The sequence below is a fragment of the Coregonus lavaretus genome (genome assembly GCF_964263955.1).
Source record: "Coregonus lavaretus genome assembly, contig: SUPER_35_unloc_1, whole genome shotgun sequence".
NCBI classification, from domain to species: domain Eukaryota; kingdom Metazoa; phylum Chordata; class Actinopteri; order Salmoniformes; family Salmonidae; genus Coregonus; species Coregonus lavaretus.
In genome coordinates, this window is record NW_028167181.1 from 6908185 (window position 1) to 6928465 (window position 20281).

General features: G+C 41.9%; 1 protein-coding gene across 1 annotated transcript; it reads left to right on the top strand.

The window, feature by feature from the left end:
- The first annotated feature begins 1135 nt into the window (after nucleotides 1-1135).
- Nucleotides 1136-18668, top strand: LOC311110010 (hydroperoxide isomerase ALOXE3-like). Its single transcript, XM_084188525.1, has 15 exons — nucleotides 1136-1187; nucleotides 3432-3576; nucleotides 3744-3954; nucleotides 4522-4603; nucleotides 5101-5223; nucleotides 7687-7790; nucleotides 7920-8089; nucleotides 8283-8426; nucleotides 8826-9029; nucleotides 9293-9379; nucleotides 16161-16330; nucleotides 16544-16665; nucleotides 17123-17223; nucleotides 17372-17542; nucleotides 17699-18668. The coding sequence occupies exons 2-15, from the start codon at nucleotides 3439-3441 to the stop codon at nucleotides 17876-17878; spliced, it is 2007 nt and encodes a 668-aa protein (XP_084044651.1). The 5' UTR covers nucleotides 1136-1187; nucleotides 3432-3438; the 3' UTR covers nucleotides 17879-18668.
- The last annotated feature ends 1613 nt before the right edge of the window (nucleotides 18669-20281 follow it).

Here is a 20281-nt window from a genome sequence, read left to right on the forward strand (position 1 = left end):
CAACAGCACCTCTTCAACCTCAGGAGGCTGAAGAAATTTGGCTTGGCCCTTAAGACCCTCACAAACTTTTACCGATGCACAATTGAAAGCATCCAGTCGGGCTGTATCACCGCCTGGTACTGCAACTGCACCACCCGCAACCACAGGGCTCTCCAGAGGGTGGTGCGGTCTGCCCAACGTATCACCGGGGGCACACTGCCTGCCCTCCAGGACACCTACAGCACCCGATGTCACAGGAAGGCCAAAAAGATCATCAAGGACATCAACCACCCGAGCCACGGCCTGTTCACCCCGTTATCATCCAGAAGGCGAGGTCAGTACAGGTGCATCAAAGCTGGGACCGAGAGACTGAAAAACAGCTTCTATCTCAAGGCCATCAGACTGTTAAATAGCCATCACTAGGTGGCTACCACCCGGTTACTCAACCCTGCACCTTATAGGGTGCTGCACCAACAGCAAAGTCAAATGAGAAAGGCCATGGGATCCATCTATTACATGACAAATAATAAAGAACCTTATAAATATATAAGTTCATTTAACATTTCAGCTTCTTACCCCGATAAGATGCAGAAATTCTGCAATGAGAAATCGGAGTTCCACTGTACTCAGCACCTCAGACATCATGGCTCTTTTATATGTATATACTGTATTTTAGTCAATGCCATTCTGACATTGCTCATCCTAATAATTATATATTTCTTAATTTCATTATTTTCCTTTTAGATTGTGTGTATTGTTGTGACTTGTTAGATACTACTGCACTCTTGGAGCTAGGAACACAATCATTTCTGCTACACCCACAATAACATCTGATAAATATGTGTATGTGACCAATAACATTTTATTTGATTTTGAAGCTTGCGAAAATACAATTCACACTGAGGGGCTTGGTTGACAAGTTTCATACAAAGTGGCAACATTTTGTTACTCTGAATTCATTGCAGAAGCAGGATGTTTTTTTGTTCTGTTTTCGTTCCAGAGAATGCCCATTTGTCATCAGCAAATATAACATTTCCTTTTTCCACTGAACCAGAGAGGTGTGTCAATTAACACTTTCCATTGAATTGGTCAAATACCTGAAGCTGTCTCTACGAGACAACAAACCATATAAAAGAGCCATGATGTCTGAGGTGCTGAGTACAGTGGAACTCCGATTTCTCATTGCTGAATTTCTGCATCTAATCGGGGTAAGAAAGCTGAAATCTTATATGAACTTATATATTTATAAGGTTCTTTATTATTTGTCATGTAATAGATGGATCCCATGTTCCTTTCTCATTTGACTTTGCTGTTGAATATAACAATTCACATTGTCAAGAAGAAACCTGCAAGTAAGCATTTCGTTGGACGATGTATACCATGTGTATCCCGTACATACGACTATAAAACTTTAAACTTTATATTGCTATAAGTGTTGATTCTAATTTCAAACTTGTACTTAATATTTGTGGATCTGTGTGTAAAGTATAGTGTAATGACTGTCATCCATATGGTTTTAGAACATTTTTCTTAAACTCTAAGAAAACAATCCCTTTGGATCATTGTGTGACCTTATTCTGGCACAATAGCTAAAAAAATGATTGGTCATCAGTCTCTCAATTAAATATCAAAATTATTTTATACAACGTGTGGGTCTAATCCTGGATGCTAATTTGTTAAAACCGTATTCCAGCCGGTGTCTATTCAACAAGTTATCACTGGCTTAATCTATGATGTTGAAATGCCTATTTACTCTGTTCCATCTGACTGCGCAATCCACGGTCTCATCAGCTCAGCCAGGCAATTTATATACTAGATCTACACTGTAAAAAGCCTCTAGACATTATCTCCCATTTCTTTAAGACTAGCATTTGTTTTTCAACAGTGGAGATTTGTAATAACCTTGCTGTCTGTATCTCTGATATTTGCAACATTGAAATTCAATCTCCAGCTGTCCTATGGTAATGAATGTGTCAGGAATCAGACAAGACAGACAGGCTGGCAGCTTTTCTCAGCCAGTCGAAATCATGAATCAGCATAATTTTTATGCATATATACAATGAAATATCAATAGAAAACACGAAATGCAGCTAGTTTGCTGTCATTCCAGCTTCAATTTGAATTGATTGTGTTAGCTGTGTAGTTGGCTATCTCTTCTGAACAGTGGCCTGGTGAAAGAGCAAATGTTCTATGCCAGGCGAAATGCCACATCATTAGCTGATTGTTATGGATGTATAAAAAATACATCACTAGGAAACAGCTTAAACAAATGCAAATGCAGCTACTTTGCTGTTATTCTGGCTGAACTGTTTGACGTGACTGTTGGCTAGCTAGCAAGCAAGGGATAAGAACGTTGCCAATAAGCAATTTACCTGTCTAACATCATTTACATTTTAGTCATTTAGCAGACGCTCTTATCCAGAGCGACTTACAGTTAGCATCATCAACATGCTTGCGCTCAGATGGGAGGGGTGTCCTTAAAAACATGATCCAAAGTGCTAATTTCAGGCAGCGCTGGTAGGGATATTTAAGACCAACTAAAAGCTTGTTTTAGCGGTAACGCAGTTGGTTATGGCATGGATTTTGACAGCGGAAATGCAGCCTATCCAGCCGCGACACACATTGTTCATATGCGTATGCAACAAGATGTACTTTTGGTGCCTGTATACTTCATATTTAGAAACATAAAATACTAATATTTTTTCCCCATTTCGTTTTATTTGATTAAAAACCAAGCATAGCCTCCCCTCCTCTCAATGAAGGCTGTTTTATTTTTGTCCTGCCCAATGTAATGAAGTAGGCTAGTCAAGACCATTGATAAAGTGAAAATATGGTGAGTAATGTGTTGTCTTGGATTTGCCCCAAACATAACACTATGTATTCAGGACAAAAAGTTAATTGCTTTGCCACAATTTTTGCAGTATTACTTTAGTGCCTTGTTGCAAACAGGATGCATGTTTTGGAATATTTTTATTCTGTACAGGCTTCCTTCTTTTCACTCTGTCAATTAGGTTAGTATTGTGGAGTAACTACAATGTTGTTGATCCATTCTCAGTTTTCTCCTATCACAGCCCTTGATGAACTGTATCTGTTTTAACGTCACCATTGGCCTCATGGTGAAATCCCTGAGCTGTTTCCTTCCTCTCTGGCAACTGAGTTAGGAAGGACGCCTGCATCTTGGTAGTGACTGGGTGTATTGATACACCATCCGAAGTGTAATTAATAACTTCACCATACTCAAAGGGATATTCAATGTCTGCTTTCTTTATTTTTACCTCACTGGTCTTTGTGGTTAAATCTGTGTTTGAAATTCACTGCTCGACTGAGATGAGGTAGTCATCCATAAATCATGTTAAACACTATTATTACACACAGAGTGAGTCCGTGCAACTTATTATGTGACTTGTTAATCAAACTTGTTAATTGTATGTGTACAATTATTTGTCTTATAGAATTATCATGGTGAAGTACACAGTGCAAGTGTGGACTGGAGAAATGCTGCTTGCCGGCACACTGAACAGTGTCTACGTTCAACTGGTCGGCACAAAGGGAGAAAGTAAACGCACATACATCCCTAAAACCGCCTGTCAAGGATCGGTAAGTTCTCAAAAAAAGTTGTATTATACCACAATCCATCTGGGTGTTTCGAATGCCAAATTAAAGCTACATTATGGGATTCCAAAAAAACAAAAACAGGCTCAACTTAGTCGACGTTTAGAGAACGTTGTGTTTGCTGGGAAAACATTTCACCTATCTCTCTGTAGGTGATTGAGCATGATGTGTCCTGTCCCTCCTCCCTGGGCCATCTGGAGTTTGTGGTGCTGGAAACAGAGCCGTACGCCCTGCTCGCCTACATCAACGATGACTGGTTCTGTTCTAAAGTTGTGGTGACCACACCAGAGGGCAACACGGTCAACTTCCCCTGTAACCACTGGATCTCAGGCTATGAGCGTCTGGTGTTCAGAGAGGCAACTGGTCAGTATGTTGGCATACAGTATAGATCATTGTGTAAGTTTAGTTTTGGGTAGAACTGCTTTCATTTGTAGTTTAAATTCTAATTTTATTTGTCACATGAGCCAAATTCAACAGGTGTACACCTTACCGTGAAATACTTACTTACAAGTCCTTAACCAACAATGCAGAGTAAAAAAAATTAAGTAAATATTTTCTAAATAAACTAGAGGAAGTAACACAATAAAAGAACAATAACGAGGCTATATATAAGGAGTACCGGTACCGAGTCAATGTGCAGGGGTACAGGTTAGTCGAGGTAATTGAGGTACTATGTACATGAAGGGTAAAGTGCATAGATAATAAACAGAGTAGTAGCAGAGTATGTGAGGGAATGTGACTGTATGAATAAATAAGAATAAAAAGGGGGTCAATGCAAATAGTCCGGGTAGCCATAGTTTATTTTGAAATGGGTGTGCAAGGAGCCATATTTATGGAATAATGGTCAATATATACAGTGGATTTCTGAAGATGTTCACCAGTCCATAAAAACATGAAAATGATCAAAATGTCTGGTCTTTTGTATATAAGGTAAGCTGATTTTCAATGAGACCTGCCCAGAGGCCATAGAGGAGAGAAAGAAGGAGTTGCAGAGTCGCCGTGATGTGTACCGGTGAGCTTTCTGGAAACATGACTACTTTCTAAAGATCCAGTTGCAACTTTACACAACATCCAAATAAAAACATAACTCTTAATAAATTGATGTGCAATTGTAATAACAACGGCAGGTGGCCAAGTGGTTAAGAGCCCTGGGCCAGTATCCGAAAGTTTGCCGGTTTGGGTCCCCAAGCTGACTAGGTGAAAAATCTGTTGATATGCACTTGAGCAAGACACTTAACCCTAATTGCTCTGGATAAGTCCGTCTGCTTAATGGTAACATTTTTATATAAGCCCCCTCCCCTTTTGTATGGTTTAGGCCTGTGTTCAAATACTATTGGAAATCTTTCAAATACTTTGAGCATTTAGTTTAGCCTGCCTGGAGTAGCAAGGTGGGCGGGGTTTGCACTTAAAAAAAAAGAATCAACCCAGGTCTGGTATGGTAGTGTGTTGTTTAATAGTGAATAACAGGCTGTGTATCCCGTCTTGATTTACCATGTCTATTCCGTTCAGGTGGAGTATATATGCCAAGGGTCTGCCCCAGATAATGAAAGTTGACAGCGCTTCTGATCTCCCTGCTGAGGTCCGCTTCTCTTTCACCAAGGACTTGGAGTTCAAGTTCACAGCAGTCAAAGCGTAAGTTAGAGCACTGGTTCTCAACCTTTTTTCGCTTACTGTACCCCAATCAAATTTAGCTCTTTGAGGAGTACACCTGAAGTACCCCCTTCGTGTGAATTTCACCTTTAGGCCTATTTTCTTATAAATTTTCCCAAGTACAGGCCAACAACCCTCAGGGGTACATGGACCCCAGGTTGAAAACCATGAGGCAACACCAGGAAATGTATTCGATCTGTCATAATCATGTCCCCAACATACCTGTGAAAATATTTCCTTTTAAGTGAGATGTGATTCTCCTAGACCTGTTCAGGTAATTGCAAGATCATGAGAAGAGGGGAATTTGGCCACCAGGGTTGTGGAGCGTGGAATATGACAATGATGCCAAGAATGACACCTCAGGCTAGGTTTGCCTAAATTCATTTTTGTTTTCATATCTAAAACGGTATATCTAACAAGCCATTCAGCAGACATTTTACATTTATTTATGTTATATACACTGAACAAAAATATAAACACAACATGTAAAGTGTTGGTCCCATGTTTCATGAGTTGAAATAAAAGCTCCCAGAAATTTCCATATGAACAACAAGCTTATTTCTCTCAAATTGTGTGCACAAATTTGTTTACATCCCTGTTAGTGAGCATTTCTCCTTTGCCAAAATAATCTATCCACCTGACAGGTTTTGCATATGAAGAAGCTGATTAAACAGCATGAACATTACACAGGTGCACCTTGTGCTGGGGACAATAAAAGGCCACTCGAAAATGTGCAGATTTGTCACAAAACACAACGCCACAGATGTCTCAAGTTTTGAGGGAGTGTGCAGTTGGCATGCTGACTGCAAGAATGTCCACCAGAGCTGTTGCCAGAGAATTGAATGTTTAATTTCTCTACCATAAGTCACCTCCAACGTCGTTTTAGAGAATTTGGCAGTACGTCCAACCGGCTTCACACCCGCAGACCACGTGTAACCACGCCAGCCCAGGACCTCCACATCCGGCTTCTTCACCTGCGGGATCGTCTGAGAACAGCCACCCGGACAGCTGATGAAACTGTGGGTTTGCACATCCGAAGACTTTCTGCACAAACTGTCAGAAACCGTCTCAGGGAATCTCATCTGCGTGCCCGTCGTCCTCACCAGGGTCTTCACCTGACTGCAGTTTGGCATCATAACCGACTTCAGGGGGCAAATGCTCACCTTTGACGGCCACTGGAAAGCTGGAGAAGTGTGCTCTTTGCGGATGAATCCCAGTTTCAACTGTACCGGGTAGATGGCAGACGTTGTGTATGGCATTGTGTGGGCGAGCGGTTTGCTGATGTCAACTTTGTGAACAGTGTGCCCCATGGTGGCGATGGGGTTATGGTATGGGCAGGCATGAGCTACGGACAATGAACACAATTGCATTTTATCGATGACTATTTGAATGCAGAGAGATACGGTGACGAGAGCCTGAAGCCTATTGTCGTGCCATTCATCCTCCACCATCACCTCATGTTTCAGCATGATAATGCACAGCCTCATGTTGCAAGGATCTGTACACAATTCCTGGAAGCTGAAAATGTCCCAGTTCTTCCAAGGCCTGCATACTCACCAGACATGTCACCCATTGAGCATTTTTGGGATGCTCTGGATCGACATGTACGACAGCGTGTTCCAGTTCCTGCCAATATCCAGCAACTTCGCACAGCCATTGAAGAGGAGTGGGACAACATTTCACAGGCAACGAGCAATTGCTTGATCAACTTCGCAAAACCATTGAAGAGGAGCGGGACAACATTCCACAGGCAACGATCAATAGTGTGATCAACTCTATGCGATGGAGATGTGTCACGCTGCTTGAGGCAAATGGTGGTCACACCAGATACTGACTGGTTTTCTGATCCACTCCCCTGCCGTTTTTTTAAAGGTATCTGTGACCAATAGATGCATATCTGTATTCCCAGTCACGTAAAATCCATAGATTAGGGCCTAATTTATTTATTTCAACTGACTGATTTCCTTATATGTACTGTAACTCAGTAAAATCTTTTAAATTGTTGCATTTTGCGTTTATATTTTTGTTCAGTGTATGTTATATATGTTATGTATATGTTATATATTGATTTATTATATAAATATAATACATGAATATATTCCATTTAGCAGACACTTTTAGCCAAAGCCATATTGGTGGTCCCAGCAGGAATCAAACCCACTATCATTGTAGCCATGCTCTACCAACTGAGCCACACAGGACCACACAGGAACGCATTTAACCCAAAGAGCAGACATTTTTACCAAATCAAATTACGATTGACACATATTCAATAGATGTGGCCCGTGCATGAATCAACCACCCAAGATGGAGGATGAAGAGTAAGGGACCCAGCACAGAGTCCTGGGGGACACTCTGGCATTGTTGGCACCATTCTCTGACCAACTGCACCATCTGACGACAACTTTCGCATGTTGAAGTTAATTTCCTTCTCTGTCCCGGCAGATTGATAGACCTGAACCTAGCAGGACTGTCCACCAACAAGGAGCAATGGAAGAGTATGGATGAACTCAGTCACGTCTTTAATAGCCGCAAGACTGATGTCTATGGTAAGATCTGGTCAGTGGTGTCTGTCTTGAATAAGTAATGGATTCAAATGGTTTACTGGAACCATTAGCATCTCATTATTATTTCTACCAAAGTGTGATTTTACACATGCACATTTCTTTCTCTTCTAGACTATGTCGAAAAGAACTGGAAGAAGGACGTGTTTTTCGGGTACCAGCTTCTGAATGGCCTCAACCCCATGATGATCCATCGCTGCTCCAAGCTTCCAGAGAACTTCCCCGTCACAGAAGACATGGTGAAAACTTCCCTCTTCGGAAAAAGCCTTGAGAAGGAAATTCAGGTTTGTCAAAATAGTTGAATGTCTGTTGTCACTCATCGTTCTGTTATTGCTCTAGTGGTTTTTTCCTCGGTAAGTTGTGTGTAGTATGTTACATTGTGCTGTACATTGTGTCAGTAGCCTACACATTTATTTGGTATGGTGTTGACGTTGACGTCATCTGCTTCCTAACTCATTAATGTCCTAACCTAAACAGAAAGGCAACATCTTCCTGGTTGACTACAAGCGCCTGCATGGAGTGACTGCAAACGTGATCAACGGGAAACAGCAGTTCTTGGCTGCGCCGCTCTGCTTGCTTTACATGACCCCAGAAGAGAAGCTCATGCCCATCGCAATCCAGGTACATCTCACATGAGAGCGAAATGTAGAGTTATGAAATCTACATTGAAGAAGCTTAACATAACATTTACCACTGGGGGTGCTCTTGAGCCAAAAGGGGTCCCCTAAATGGAAAGAAATGTTGCCCAGAAATGACCTCATTGACCAAAAAGCAAAAACCATGAGCAAAAGCATAAACTGTTAGCCTAAATCTAAGTATTTTGTGTTTTCATGAGTTAAGAATTTGATTCATGTTATATCATATGCCCTTATGAACCATACAGACAACACTCAAGCCAAAGGTTTAAGTAAACAATTAACAATTCAACTTCTGTATGTCTTTAAATTAATTATAGTGACAAAATACGCATTCTCAATTAATGAAGCAAGCCATGATTGTGTTTCGCATTTCCTTTCACAGCTGAAGCAGAAGCCTGGAGAAGACAACCCCATCTTCCTTCCTACTGACTCTGAGTACGACTGGCTCCTGGCCAAGATCTTTGTGAGGAACGCCGACTTCGCCGAACACGAGCTGAACTTTCACCTGCTGAGGACTCACCTGCTGGCTGAGGTGTTTGCTGTGTCGACACTGCGCAACCTACCAATGGTGCATCCACTCTACAAGGTACATACCTGCTGCTGTGCATGCAGACACTGAGTTTGTTTTCAAGTGTTATAAAACGATATCTGTGTGAGTTATTTTTTTCCAATCAACTGATTATGTTTAACATGATAATTCAAGAGAAACATGAAGAATTTGAAAAAAATTCTATACAAAATGCATGTTTTATTTTTATGATTTAAAGTTGCAGTGGGTTGTAGTACAGTACAATACATAGCATTTTTAGGTGTGAATTTCATGTACGATCGTTCCATCTTTCTCCATAGCTCCTGATCTCTCACTTCCGCTACACTCTACAGATCAACACTCTGGCTAGACAGGCCCTCATATCAGAGAATGGGGTGATCACAAAGGTAGTGGCTATTCCATTCTTATGGTGTTATGTTCTATAATATGCTAATACGTATGGAATGTCACAATGCTAATGGCAATCGACCTTTTGGGGTCTCCAACAGGTGGATTGCGAGATACCAGTCGCAGACCACATGAGTAGCTCGCCAAACAATTCTGAAAGAAATGTTTCATGTTTTCCACCGCAAACTGTCATAAAAAATCTCACAATATTAGAAACCATCTAATCAATGCAACATTATCCCACCCCTTGTTAGACACTATTGGCTTAAAAAGCAAAACCTAACACAATATCTGCCAATTAATTTCCAGCAATATTGCTCCCGTCTGTCTGTGTGATGCGTGCGTTTGTCTCACTCAGTCTGCTTACCTGGCAGAAGTATATCATGATTAAGTATATCATTTGTATCTATTATTTGTTATTCGCAAACTTTGCCATGAAATGAGCAGCAGCCGTACAGAACCATCACCAGATCGACAAATTAGACGGCACGTTCCTCTCTCGCTAGAAGCACAAATAACCTCTAAAAGTCTAAGCCAAAGTCTAAGCCATTGTAGGACACCTTTAGGTATCCCAAAAAATCTGTACAAATTATTTGATAAAATGTTGAATTTGGCCATAACTATAGCTCATAGAAACACATTGATAAATCATAAGGAATAAGGTTTTGAAGTGTCTGTCCTATATCTAGGAGATATAAGAATGCTATATATACAGTACCAGTCAAAAGTTTGGACACACCTACTCATTCAAGGGTTTTTCTTTATTTTTACTATTTACTACATTGTAGAATAATAGTGAAGACATCACATAAGGAATCATGTAGTAACCAAAAAAGTGTTAACCAAATCAAAATATTTTATATTTGAGATTCTTCAAATAGCCACCCTTTGCCTTCATGACAAATATTTTGATTTGTTTAATACTTTTGTGGTTACTACATGATTCCATGTGTTATTTCATAGTTTTGATGTCTACACTATTATTTTACAATGTAAAAAATAGTAAAAATAAAGAAAAACCCTTAAATGAGTAGGTTTGTCTGAACTTTTGACGGAGTGTATATTTAATTTTTTACATATTTAACCCCTTTGTTTTGTTGGCACAAAACTACCTCCATTCGTTTGTATGGTTGATCTTCAGACAAGTCCTGTGACACTTGTGGGGTCGTAGAGCAAAACGTAGTACACCATCGTGTTCGTGAGGGTCTCCCCTTTCCAAAATAGTTTCTAAGCAAAATAAAATGGCGAAAATATGATTTGGGAAAATAAACATGTTTTTTTGGGGGGGAAATCACAGATTTTATAGAGTTGTTTATTAACCATTATTTTACCAGGTATATTAACAAAAAACATAAATAGGGGGCAGGCAAATGACAGGTCACAGGCAAATGACAGGTCACGGGCAGGCAGAGGTCAGTAATCCAGAACAGAGTCCAAAAGGTACAGAACGGCAGGCAAGCTCAGGGCAGGCAGAATGGTCAAAACCGGGAAAATAGGAACTTGAGAAAGACAGACACAAGGGGGAAACCGCTGGTAGGCTTGACTAAACAAAACGAACTGGCAACAGACAAACCGAGAACACAGGTATAAATACACTGGGGATAATGGGGAAGATGTGCGACACCTGGAGGGGGGTGGAGACAATCACAAAGACAGGTGAAACAGATCAGGGTGTGACAGCATGGCTAACTGATACAATTCATTTTCACTATCATTGCTATATTCTCCCAAAATTCTAGCCAAATTACCAGCTAACATATTTAAAAACTGTTCGGATGAAACAACAACACTCTAGGTAAATCTAAAATAAGTCCTTCTGAACATTGAATAATCATATAATCTTAACATTGGGGTACCTCTCACATTTGACGAGTCATTCAAACCAAATCGTAATGAGCTGGTTATCGTTATGAGAGGTACACCTAGCAACACATACCTCAGTAGAGGGATTCTATCAACAGGCTGAACTCTGTCAGGTTTGCACTGTTGTGATACATTTATGTGAACCTCTCAGCCGTAAAAAAACATATTTTCCCTTCACCCACGGAGCAGCCCTGGCGTCTGTCATTGATAACCCCATTTGATGTTTAAAACACTGATCGCCGTTAGAAAACACTGCATCCAGCCAAATTAATGCGGATGAATTAGCTGACGCATAACAAAACTCCTGACAGGCCTGATGGAAATAGCAAAATCTTCTGGAAAATATCCTAATATTGGCTAAACAAAATACTCTAGACAAGGGTGGATAATTTTTTTGTCGTTGAAATAGATAATGCCACAATTGCGGTGGAAATGCTTTTATGCTCAAATATTGATCTAATAACTATCATGTTGAAGTAAACTTGAAGACACGCAAGGATATGTTGTGCTGTTGTCCCACCACAATGTGGAAAAGCATGAAGAGTTTATTAGGCTACATATTAAATAAGTTATGGTGATGAGCTTGATGCGAATTTTCCATAAATATCAAGAGTATTATTTGTATGCTGATGACATGATGATCAGTGCTTGGCTGCCAATAATTATTAGAAAATAAAAATGATCTTATCAATATCTCACCACTTAACCTACCCTCCCCAATTTATCAGCCAACTGTTGTCTAAACAAGAGAGCATGCGCCAAGACGAGGTTGGCTATTTATCGCAACAGTTTTTGTCACATAACCATCGGTAGAGTTGAAAATGCAATGGAAACACATCAACCTTCTGTTTTTTATTCAGTACATGAAAATGTATGCGAAAAGTGCTTTTTATGTACACTAGGTCATCAAGCACAGCTTTGATAGAAATCAAGCCAGTTTGATAGATTCCTATCCGTTAAAATGCACATCTTTTTTCAGTGAATATTCGAACATTCGCTTGAAAATCTTTCGACAAGTGGATGGAAACCTAGCTATAGACAGACTTGCATTTTGGCTTGGCTGGAATCAATCATTCAGCGTGAGATAAAGATGCTGTTAGATTCCACTGGAGCAGACCGGAAAGATATGTGCACGCCTACCCTAATTACAAGTTTGATTTGATCTGTTATTTGTTAAAATGTGAAATGATGCCTGGCCTTTATAAGAGAATGGTGTTAAGGATTAACAAAAATGTGTGACAAAGGACTAGACTTGAACGTAACAATTAACTAGCTGTCTTGAATGCAGCTCCCTACCAACTCAACAAGCACCAGCTGCTAACCATTGCCAATCAGCCTCAACTACTGTTGGCAACGCTTAACTAGTTACCTTGACCGTAACTCCTCAAACCAGCTCCAGCTGCTACTAACTGCTAATCAGCCTCAACACCTGTTCTCGCTCTCCTTAATCACCACTACCTCCTTACTTAAACCTGACCAAACAGTCATTCATCCTCTCTGTTTTGCGTCGCATGCAAGACGCTGAATGTGATCAGCCTTGATTTATCGTAGTTCTACTTAAGTTAGCGTCCTTACGTCGTTTACTATGGAGATCGATCTCACTGCCTTGGAATTTGAGGTGTTTTCAGACCAAGTTCTAGACTCTCCCTTCTCCATTATCAAGGACACACCACCTCTAACCAGACGGCTGCGGTCCGTTGTCTCGGTGCCCCGCCACCGTTCCACGCCTCAAAAATAACTGGAATGCCGGGGCTAGCCTCCAGGCCGTTCTCCCTGCCCGCTGGAGCTCATCAGCCCCCCTGCCAAGGGCTTTCCATCTCTCTTTGTGTGTCCTCCGGCCCACCAGTTCCTCTCTACGGCCACACTGGCTCATTCTCCACCCCCTGATCTTCAATCCGCCTGCAGTCTCTTCCTCTCTCTGACGGAAGATACTACAAGGTGCAGACATTAATCGTGCCTCACTCCTTCTTCCACACAGGCCTTACCCCGCATCAACTGCGGCCTCTTGCAGGTGCTCCTGTGCTCCACTGATCCTCACCACTCCAGGGTTTCACTGTCCCAGAATTTGCTTGGCTTTCTCCCATTAGAGACGTCATCTGCTCAGCCCATCCTTCTCGCCGCCAAGAGTTGGACGACTGCAAATCCATCACGGATCTGGCTGTCCGTTTCGGTGGTGCAACCTTTTACGACTACCATCGCCGGTTCTCAAATCAATCGAGGCACTGAATAGGAAGAAAGCTTTTGAAACAGGTAATGGGGATGAGTTGCGAGTAGTACAGAAGGAGATTCAAGGGCTGATCAAGAAAGGCAAACATGAATACAAACTGAAGCTCGAACGCAAGCGAATAACATGAAGGATGTCTGGGATGGTATGAAGAAGAGAGCAGGCTACAGCCCCAGGGGACAACTAAGAGTGATGTGGGAAGGGACAGAGCCACAGAGTTGAGGAGTACGATGTCTCAGCAGAGCAACAGCAGATAGGGGAGGTGCTGGACTCTGATCTGGGAACCACTGAGCCCATGAGCATCTCGGAGGAACAAGTGGTGAAGCAGCTGAAGAGGATCAATCTGCAGGGCCTGATAGGGTTAAAGCCAGAGTACTCAAGGTATGTGCTAATCAACTGGCTTTCATACAGCAGTATATTTTCAACCTGTCCCTAATACTATCAGATATTCCTACTAAATGTGAAACATCCTGCATAGTGCCCATCTCAAAGAAAGCGGGAGGGACTGCACTGAAATACTTTAGACCAGTGGCTTTGACATCACAAGTCATAAACCTTTTGAGCGGGTTTTAATACCCTTAAGAGTTGAGGTGGCAGCCTATCTGGATCCTTTGCAATTTGCTTCCTCTCCTTCAGCACCCTCCTCCGCCCTGTTCGAGTTGTACCTAACTGTCATAGCTGCTTCTCTCTGGGGGAACGAATGGTCGAAGGGCCATACTCATCCATTCCGACAACCTTCCATGGTACACATCATTAACCTCTATGGGATCGGTGTCCCGTATACGGGACGGTTGCGCTAATGTGATTAGCATGACTGTTGTAAGTAACAGCAAACTTTCCAGGACATAGACATGTCTTATATGGGCAGAAAGCTTAAATTATTCTAATTGCACTGTCCAATTTACAGTAGCTATTACAGTGAAAAAATACCACATTCACCTCTGAAGGTAAATAATGTACTTACATTCAGTAATCTTGCTCTGATTTGTCATCCTGAGGGTCCCAGAGATAAAATGTAGCATAGTTTAAAAAATATATATATCCATTTTTTATATTCAAATGTAGGAACTGGGTTCTACAGTTTGAACCCTTGCTGTCTCTGGCTCCACACCCACCCCGCCCGGCCATCTAGATGTGTATAAGCTAATTATCCATGTATGACATTCCTGGGAGTGTGTAAACTTACATTTTGTATTACCATATCATTTTTGTATGTTCTCTTTAGTTATGTATTTGAAAATGTATAAATAGACCAATTCGGAACATTTGCCGACATCCTCTATCCAGACATACCTGGCCAGGATCAACTTCTTTCTCAAGTTGCTTACTGGGTCTTCATGTTCCTCCTCTCACCAGCAAGTCTCCATTCTTCTCAAGGGCCTCCAACGCACTGAAGTCCACCACCCCTCTCGCCGCCAGCCCATCACCTTCGACATCCTGTCTGCCTGCATCCAGACGCTGTGGTCTGGTTACATCTCCATCGCAGTTTCTTCCACACTAGAATTAATGTTTCTTTTGGGATTCCTGCAATCTTCAGAGTTTACATCTGTTATCTACAGCCCTTGTCATCCTAGCGTGTCAGATGTCACCATCCAACACAGCAAAACCGATCAGTTTGGCAGAACCACACCAGTCTACTTGTTCCGGCTGCCATCTACCATCAGCCCTTACGAACCACTCCCCTTCTTCCTGCAGCTCAGACAATCACAACATGCCTCCATCTGATCCACTATTCATCACCGATTCTGGTTCCATTCCCATCTGAGACAAATGCTATCCTGCTGACCAATTCTCCGGACAATCCTTCCACATCGGAGCCGCTTCCATGGCATCCCGACATGGCATCTAAGACCATACCGTACAAATCCTTGGCCGCTGGTCCTCTCAAGCCTATCATTCCTACATCTGTTCTGACATCAACATCAGGACAGCCCACAACATGCTCATCTCTCAGAACCTGCTTTAACTCTGGCACAGTCCTCCAGTCTATGCCTCATTTCATGAACACCATCTACCTCACGCACCATATCGTACCCAACCAGCCAAAATAGGATTGGCTCCCCAGCTGAGCCTGGTTCCTCTCAAGGTTTTCTTCCTTGCCACCGTCGCTTCTGCTTGCTCTCTATATCGCCAACCATTTAGCACCTGCATTCCAGAACAGCTCCCTTCCTCTCCAGGGTCCGACTAACTTGGAGTTCTCTTATTTGGGATTGCCTTCACCACAGCAGCCGATCTACCATGGCCTGAAGGTGAAGTCTACCTGAAACTCTAAGCCAAACCCTACAGCGTCAACCCCTCCGGATCCTTCATCTGCAGCCCTTAGCTTCATCCATTCTCATTTCCTCAAATATTCTTAACCCATTTTCATGTATGGTCCTCAAACTTGTGAAATTGAAGTTTTACCGTAGTTTTGAGTATCTGATTGGCTGACTAGATTGGTACTACTCACACTGACATTAAGGCAGAATTTTTCTAACATGTCAAAAAACTATCGGGATGCCGTAGAGCTATCGGGAGCCCGTATAAATCTAAATTATGGGGACGTGGGGCTGCGATGTAATGTTCGCCCGAGTTTACTTTATCTGCGATTTCAGAAATGCTTGTCGAGAGCCCGCAGACAGAGCAAAAAATTTTGTGCCTATCGGCCCTAAACTTTAAAATAAAGTGAACTATCCCTTTAACCCATCTTGAAGAATGCCAGTGTTGGAGGTGCAGGGATGATGGAGTTCCTGAAGAAAGCGATGGCCTCTTTGACCTACAGCTCCCTCTGTATGCCGGAGGACATCACTGCACGCGGTCTGGAGTCAATCCCCAACTTCTTCTACAGGGAGGATGGACTCCGGCTGTGGTACATCGTCCACAGGTAATGTTTGTACAGGCCTATAGATTTCCGTGGTGCAAAAAAGCCCAGATCTGCGCAAAGATATTCCGTAAACCTCATAATTTGGCAGCATGATTTGATTTGTGCATTAAGGATTATAAATCCATGCAACTACATTTTTGTATTGCTCAGTACTACTTTGCTATGTTGTCATAATGTTTTGGCTAATGCCTGATGTCCTGTGGTTTTGTATAGTTTTGTTCAGAGAGTGATTGGTCACTACTACACCTGTGACGCAGACGTCCAGAAGGACTGTGAACTGCAGGACTGGATCAAGGATATCTTCTTCCATGGGTTCCTGGCCAAAACCAGCACAGGTTACACTTTAATCATTTAAAAAACACAATATGCGTCACAAATGGCAACTTATTTCCTATTTAATGCACTACTTTTGACCAGCTCTCTGGTTAAAAGTAGTGCACTATATAGGGAAAAGGGGGCGATGTTTGACACAGACTACACTTTTTTAAATTCATGATACTGTCGCATCGCTGCAACTCAAAACTATAATATTAAATCACAACGCTTCTCTACAGATCTGGTTAGTTGACTCAATTATTTCTGATAATCGTATCTATCCCCTTATGTTTCTAATTCATATATTCTGGATCATTTGCAAAATGAAACCAGCACAGGTTACACTTCTTTTTTTTAAAAGACACAATCTCCATCACAAATGTCAACCTATTCCCTATTTAGAGCATTACTTATGACCAGTGCAAAATGTCAATTCGGTGTCTGATCATTGTGTTTTACTGTATCTTCCCTGTGCAGGAATCCCTCAGTCTTTCAGTTCGGTGACAGAGCTGGTCAAGTTTAACACCATGGTGATCTTCACAGTGTCTGTCCAACATGCTGCAGTCAACAATGGACAGGTAATGAACTTCGAAAACATTTAAAAGAAAGCTGTATGCTGTATCCTCCGCTGTTAATCAAAATGTGATTTTAGTTTTACAAAGTGTTTCTGATCTATTATATTGGAAAAGCAAAGTGGTTTGATCTATTTTGCCATTGTCATTCCAGTTTGATTTTGGTGGCTGGATGCCCAACTTCCCCATCTCCCTGCAACAGCCTCCTCCCACCACTAAGGGGCAGTGTACTGAGAGCACCATGCTGAAGACCTTCCCTGACATCAACACCACCGTCAATGGTATGGCCACGGTGTACCTTCTGAGCAAGCAGTCCACTGACTTTGTGAGTATATGAGAGAAACTGTATTGAGTAAAATCCTATGACATTGAAACATTTCATGACAATCCCAATCAAATCGTTTCCTTAGTCATAATTAGTATATCAGTGGTTCACAAAACAACAGTTTCCATGTTATTTCATCAACTCTTGCCTACTTAGGTCGCTTTTGGAAATGGCTATCAGGATCTCTTCAGTGAGAAGACCCCTCTGAAACTGATTCAAGAAACTCAAGGTGTGCTGAAGAGATACAACTTAGAAATCCAAGGCAGGAATGTCTCTTTGCCCTTGCCATACACCTACCTGAATCCCAACAATGTGGAGAACAGTGTGGCCCTGTAATGAGTCAGGGTCATCTTTATTAGGCACCAAATGGAAGAAAACTCACTGATACAGGGAGACTACCTTGTTTTCCGTTGAAACATGTTTTAAAACATTTATCTTATAGTGTGGCCTAATCATTACGACCTAGGAAGTTTACTCTATTGCGGTTCAGTCAATTTTTTTCTTTTTAATAGCACCATAGCCACATAACCAGAACTGGCCTTGAAGCCAAGATGAGAAGTTCACGTTTTTCTACTTCTGTTTTGTTGTGTATGCCACTAGCTGATCCCTTTTATTTAAGTCTTTAGTTTGGTTCTTCACCCTTGTATAACTGAATGTTTGTGCCTTAGGTCCCTTCCTGTTAATGGCAGACCTAACCTTTCATGCAAAACAGGAAGCTACTGTAGCTGCTTCCCCTGGCCTCAGTATGTGGCCTTTCATTTTCCAGCAAAACCAGCAGGAGGTCTGGTATATGGCTCCCCTAGAGACAGGTGACCTTAAGGATAACTTATTTCAGCTGCCTGCCTCCCTCTAAAAGGGGAGTGTTGAGAATACTTTTCCAAATGGCCAACACCTACAGACGTCACTTCCCATAGTGCCTTGCTGCTGAGAGCAAGCTGCAAGTGATGTTCCTGATTTATTAGTAGTGTAGCTTTAAATTGAACCCACTCAATAAAGGTGTGGGAGACTACTGTCCATACAGCCAAGATATAGATTATAATTTTGTACCTCTGCTTTGTAACTCTTTATTTTCTGGCTGATTTAAGAGCTTTTTGAGTTCATGCAATAAAGTCTTAGTTCATCTTCATCCTTGTCTCTTTCAGTGTTCATGGTCCATGTGACCCAAGCCATTGTTTTGTTCAACTGGTTGACCCTTACATACCAGAGCCTTATACTGAGTAGCACACAAGGATATAAAGGTACAGATGGTGAAACGTGTGTATATATCCACCAGACTATAGTGCTTATTTAAACTGGGTGGTTCGAGCCCTGAATGCTGATTGGCTGACAGGCGTGGTATATCAGACTGTATACCACAGGTATGACTAAACAATTATTTTTACTACTCAAATTACGTTGGTAACCTGTTTATAATAACAATAAGGTACCTCGGTGGTTTGTGATATATGGCCAATATACCACTGCTAAGGGCTGTGTCCAGGCACTCAGTGTTGTGTCGTGCTTAAGAACAGCCCTTAGCCGTATACCACACTCCCTCGGGCCTTATTGCTTAAATAACTTTCAGTAGTCGTTCTTCATGTTAAACTATGATTCAGCTATGGAAATAACCTTTAATGGATTATCCTCCCATGAACAGTGTTATGGCTTAGGATATTGAATAGGGGACCATTCTTTAACCAACCTTTACTAGGCAATACTTAATTCTCAACTTTGAAGGTGCCAGTGTCTTCTAAACTTCCGTGGTCAAGACCGGTGGGTGACGAAGGCAGACAGAGACGGTCCACCTCAAAGTGCTGCATGTCATGACTCAGAAATCAAGCGTCGCTTTGAATGACACCCACCTGTCTCGATCAACGAGAGGAGATCGGACCTCAAAAAGATGACGGCATATACACTGAACAGAAATATAAACGCAACATTTAATGTGTTAGTCCCATGTTTCATGAGCTGAAAAAAAAAGATCCTAGAAAAGATCCATATGAACAAAAAGCTTTCTCAAATTTTGTGCACAAATTTGTTTACATCCCTGTTAGTGAGCATTTCTCCTTTACTAAGATAATCCATCCACCTGAAAGGTGTGGCATATCAAGAAGCTGATTAAACAGCATGATCATTACACAGGTGCAACCTTGTGCCGGGGACAATAAAAGGCCATTCTAAAATGTGCAGTTTTGTCACACAACACAATGCCACAGATGTCTCAAGTTATGAGGGAGCGCACAATTGGCATGCTTACTGCAGGAATGTCCTCCAGGGCTGTTGCCAGAGAATTTAACGTTAATTTCTCTGCCATAAGCCGCCTTCAAAATAGTTGTAGAGAATTTGGCAGTACGTCAAACCGGCATCACAACGTGTATGGCGTCATGTGGGCGAGCGGTTTGCTGATGTCAACGTTGTGAACAGAGTTCCCCATGGTGGAGGTGGGGTTATGGTATGGGCAGGCATAAGCTATGCACAACGAACACAATTGCATTTTATCGATGACAATTTAAATGCACAGAGATACTGTGGCGAGATCCTGAGGCCCATTGTTGTGCCATTCATCCGCCGCCATCACCTCATGTTTCAGCATGATAATGCACGGTCACATGTCTTAAGGATCTGTACACAATTCCTGAAAACTGAAAATGTCCCAGTTCTTCCATGGCCTGCATACTCACCGGACTTGTCACCCATTGAGCATGTTTGGGATGCTCTGGACCGACGTTTACGACAGCGTGTTCCAGTTCCTGCCAATAT

What these genes read in the sequence shown, in the direction of transcription:
- LOC311110010 (XM_084188525.1), top strand. Translation starts at nt 3,439, where the DNA reads ATGGTGAAGTACACAGTGCAAGTGTGGACTGGAGAAATGCTGCTTGCC. An exon ending in AAGTTCACAGCAGTCAAAGC is followed by an intron (nt 5,224 to 7,686) that starts GTAAGTTAGAGC and finishes CTGTCCCGGCAG; the next exon opens with ATTGATAGACCTGAACCTAG. An exon ending in GCCTTGAGAAGGAAATTCAG is followed by an intron (nt 8,090 to 8,282) that starts GTTTGTCAAAAT and finishes TAACCTAAACAG; the next exon opens with AAAGGCAACATCTTCCTGGT.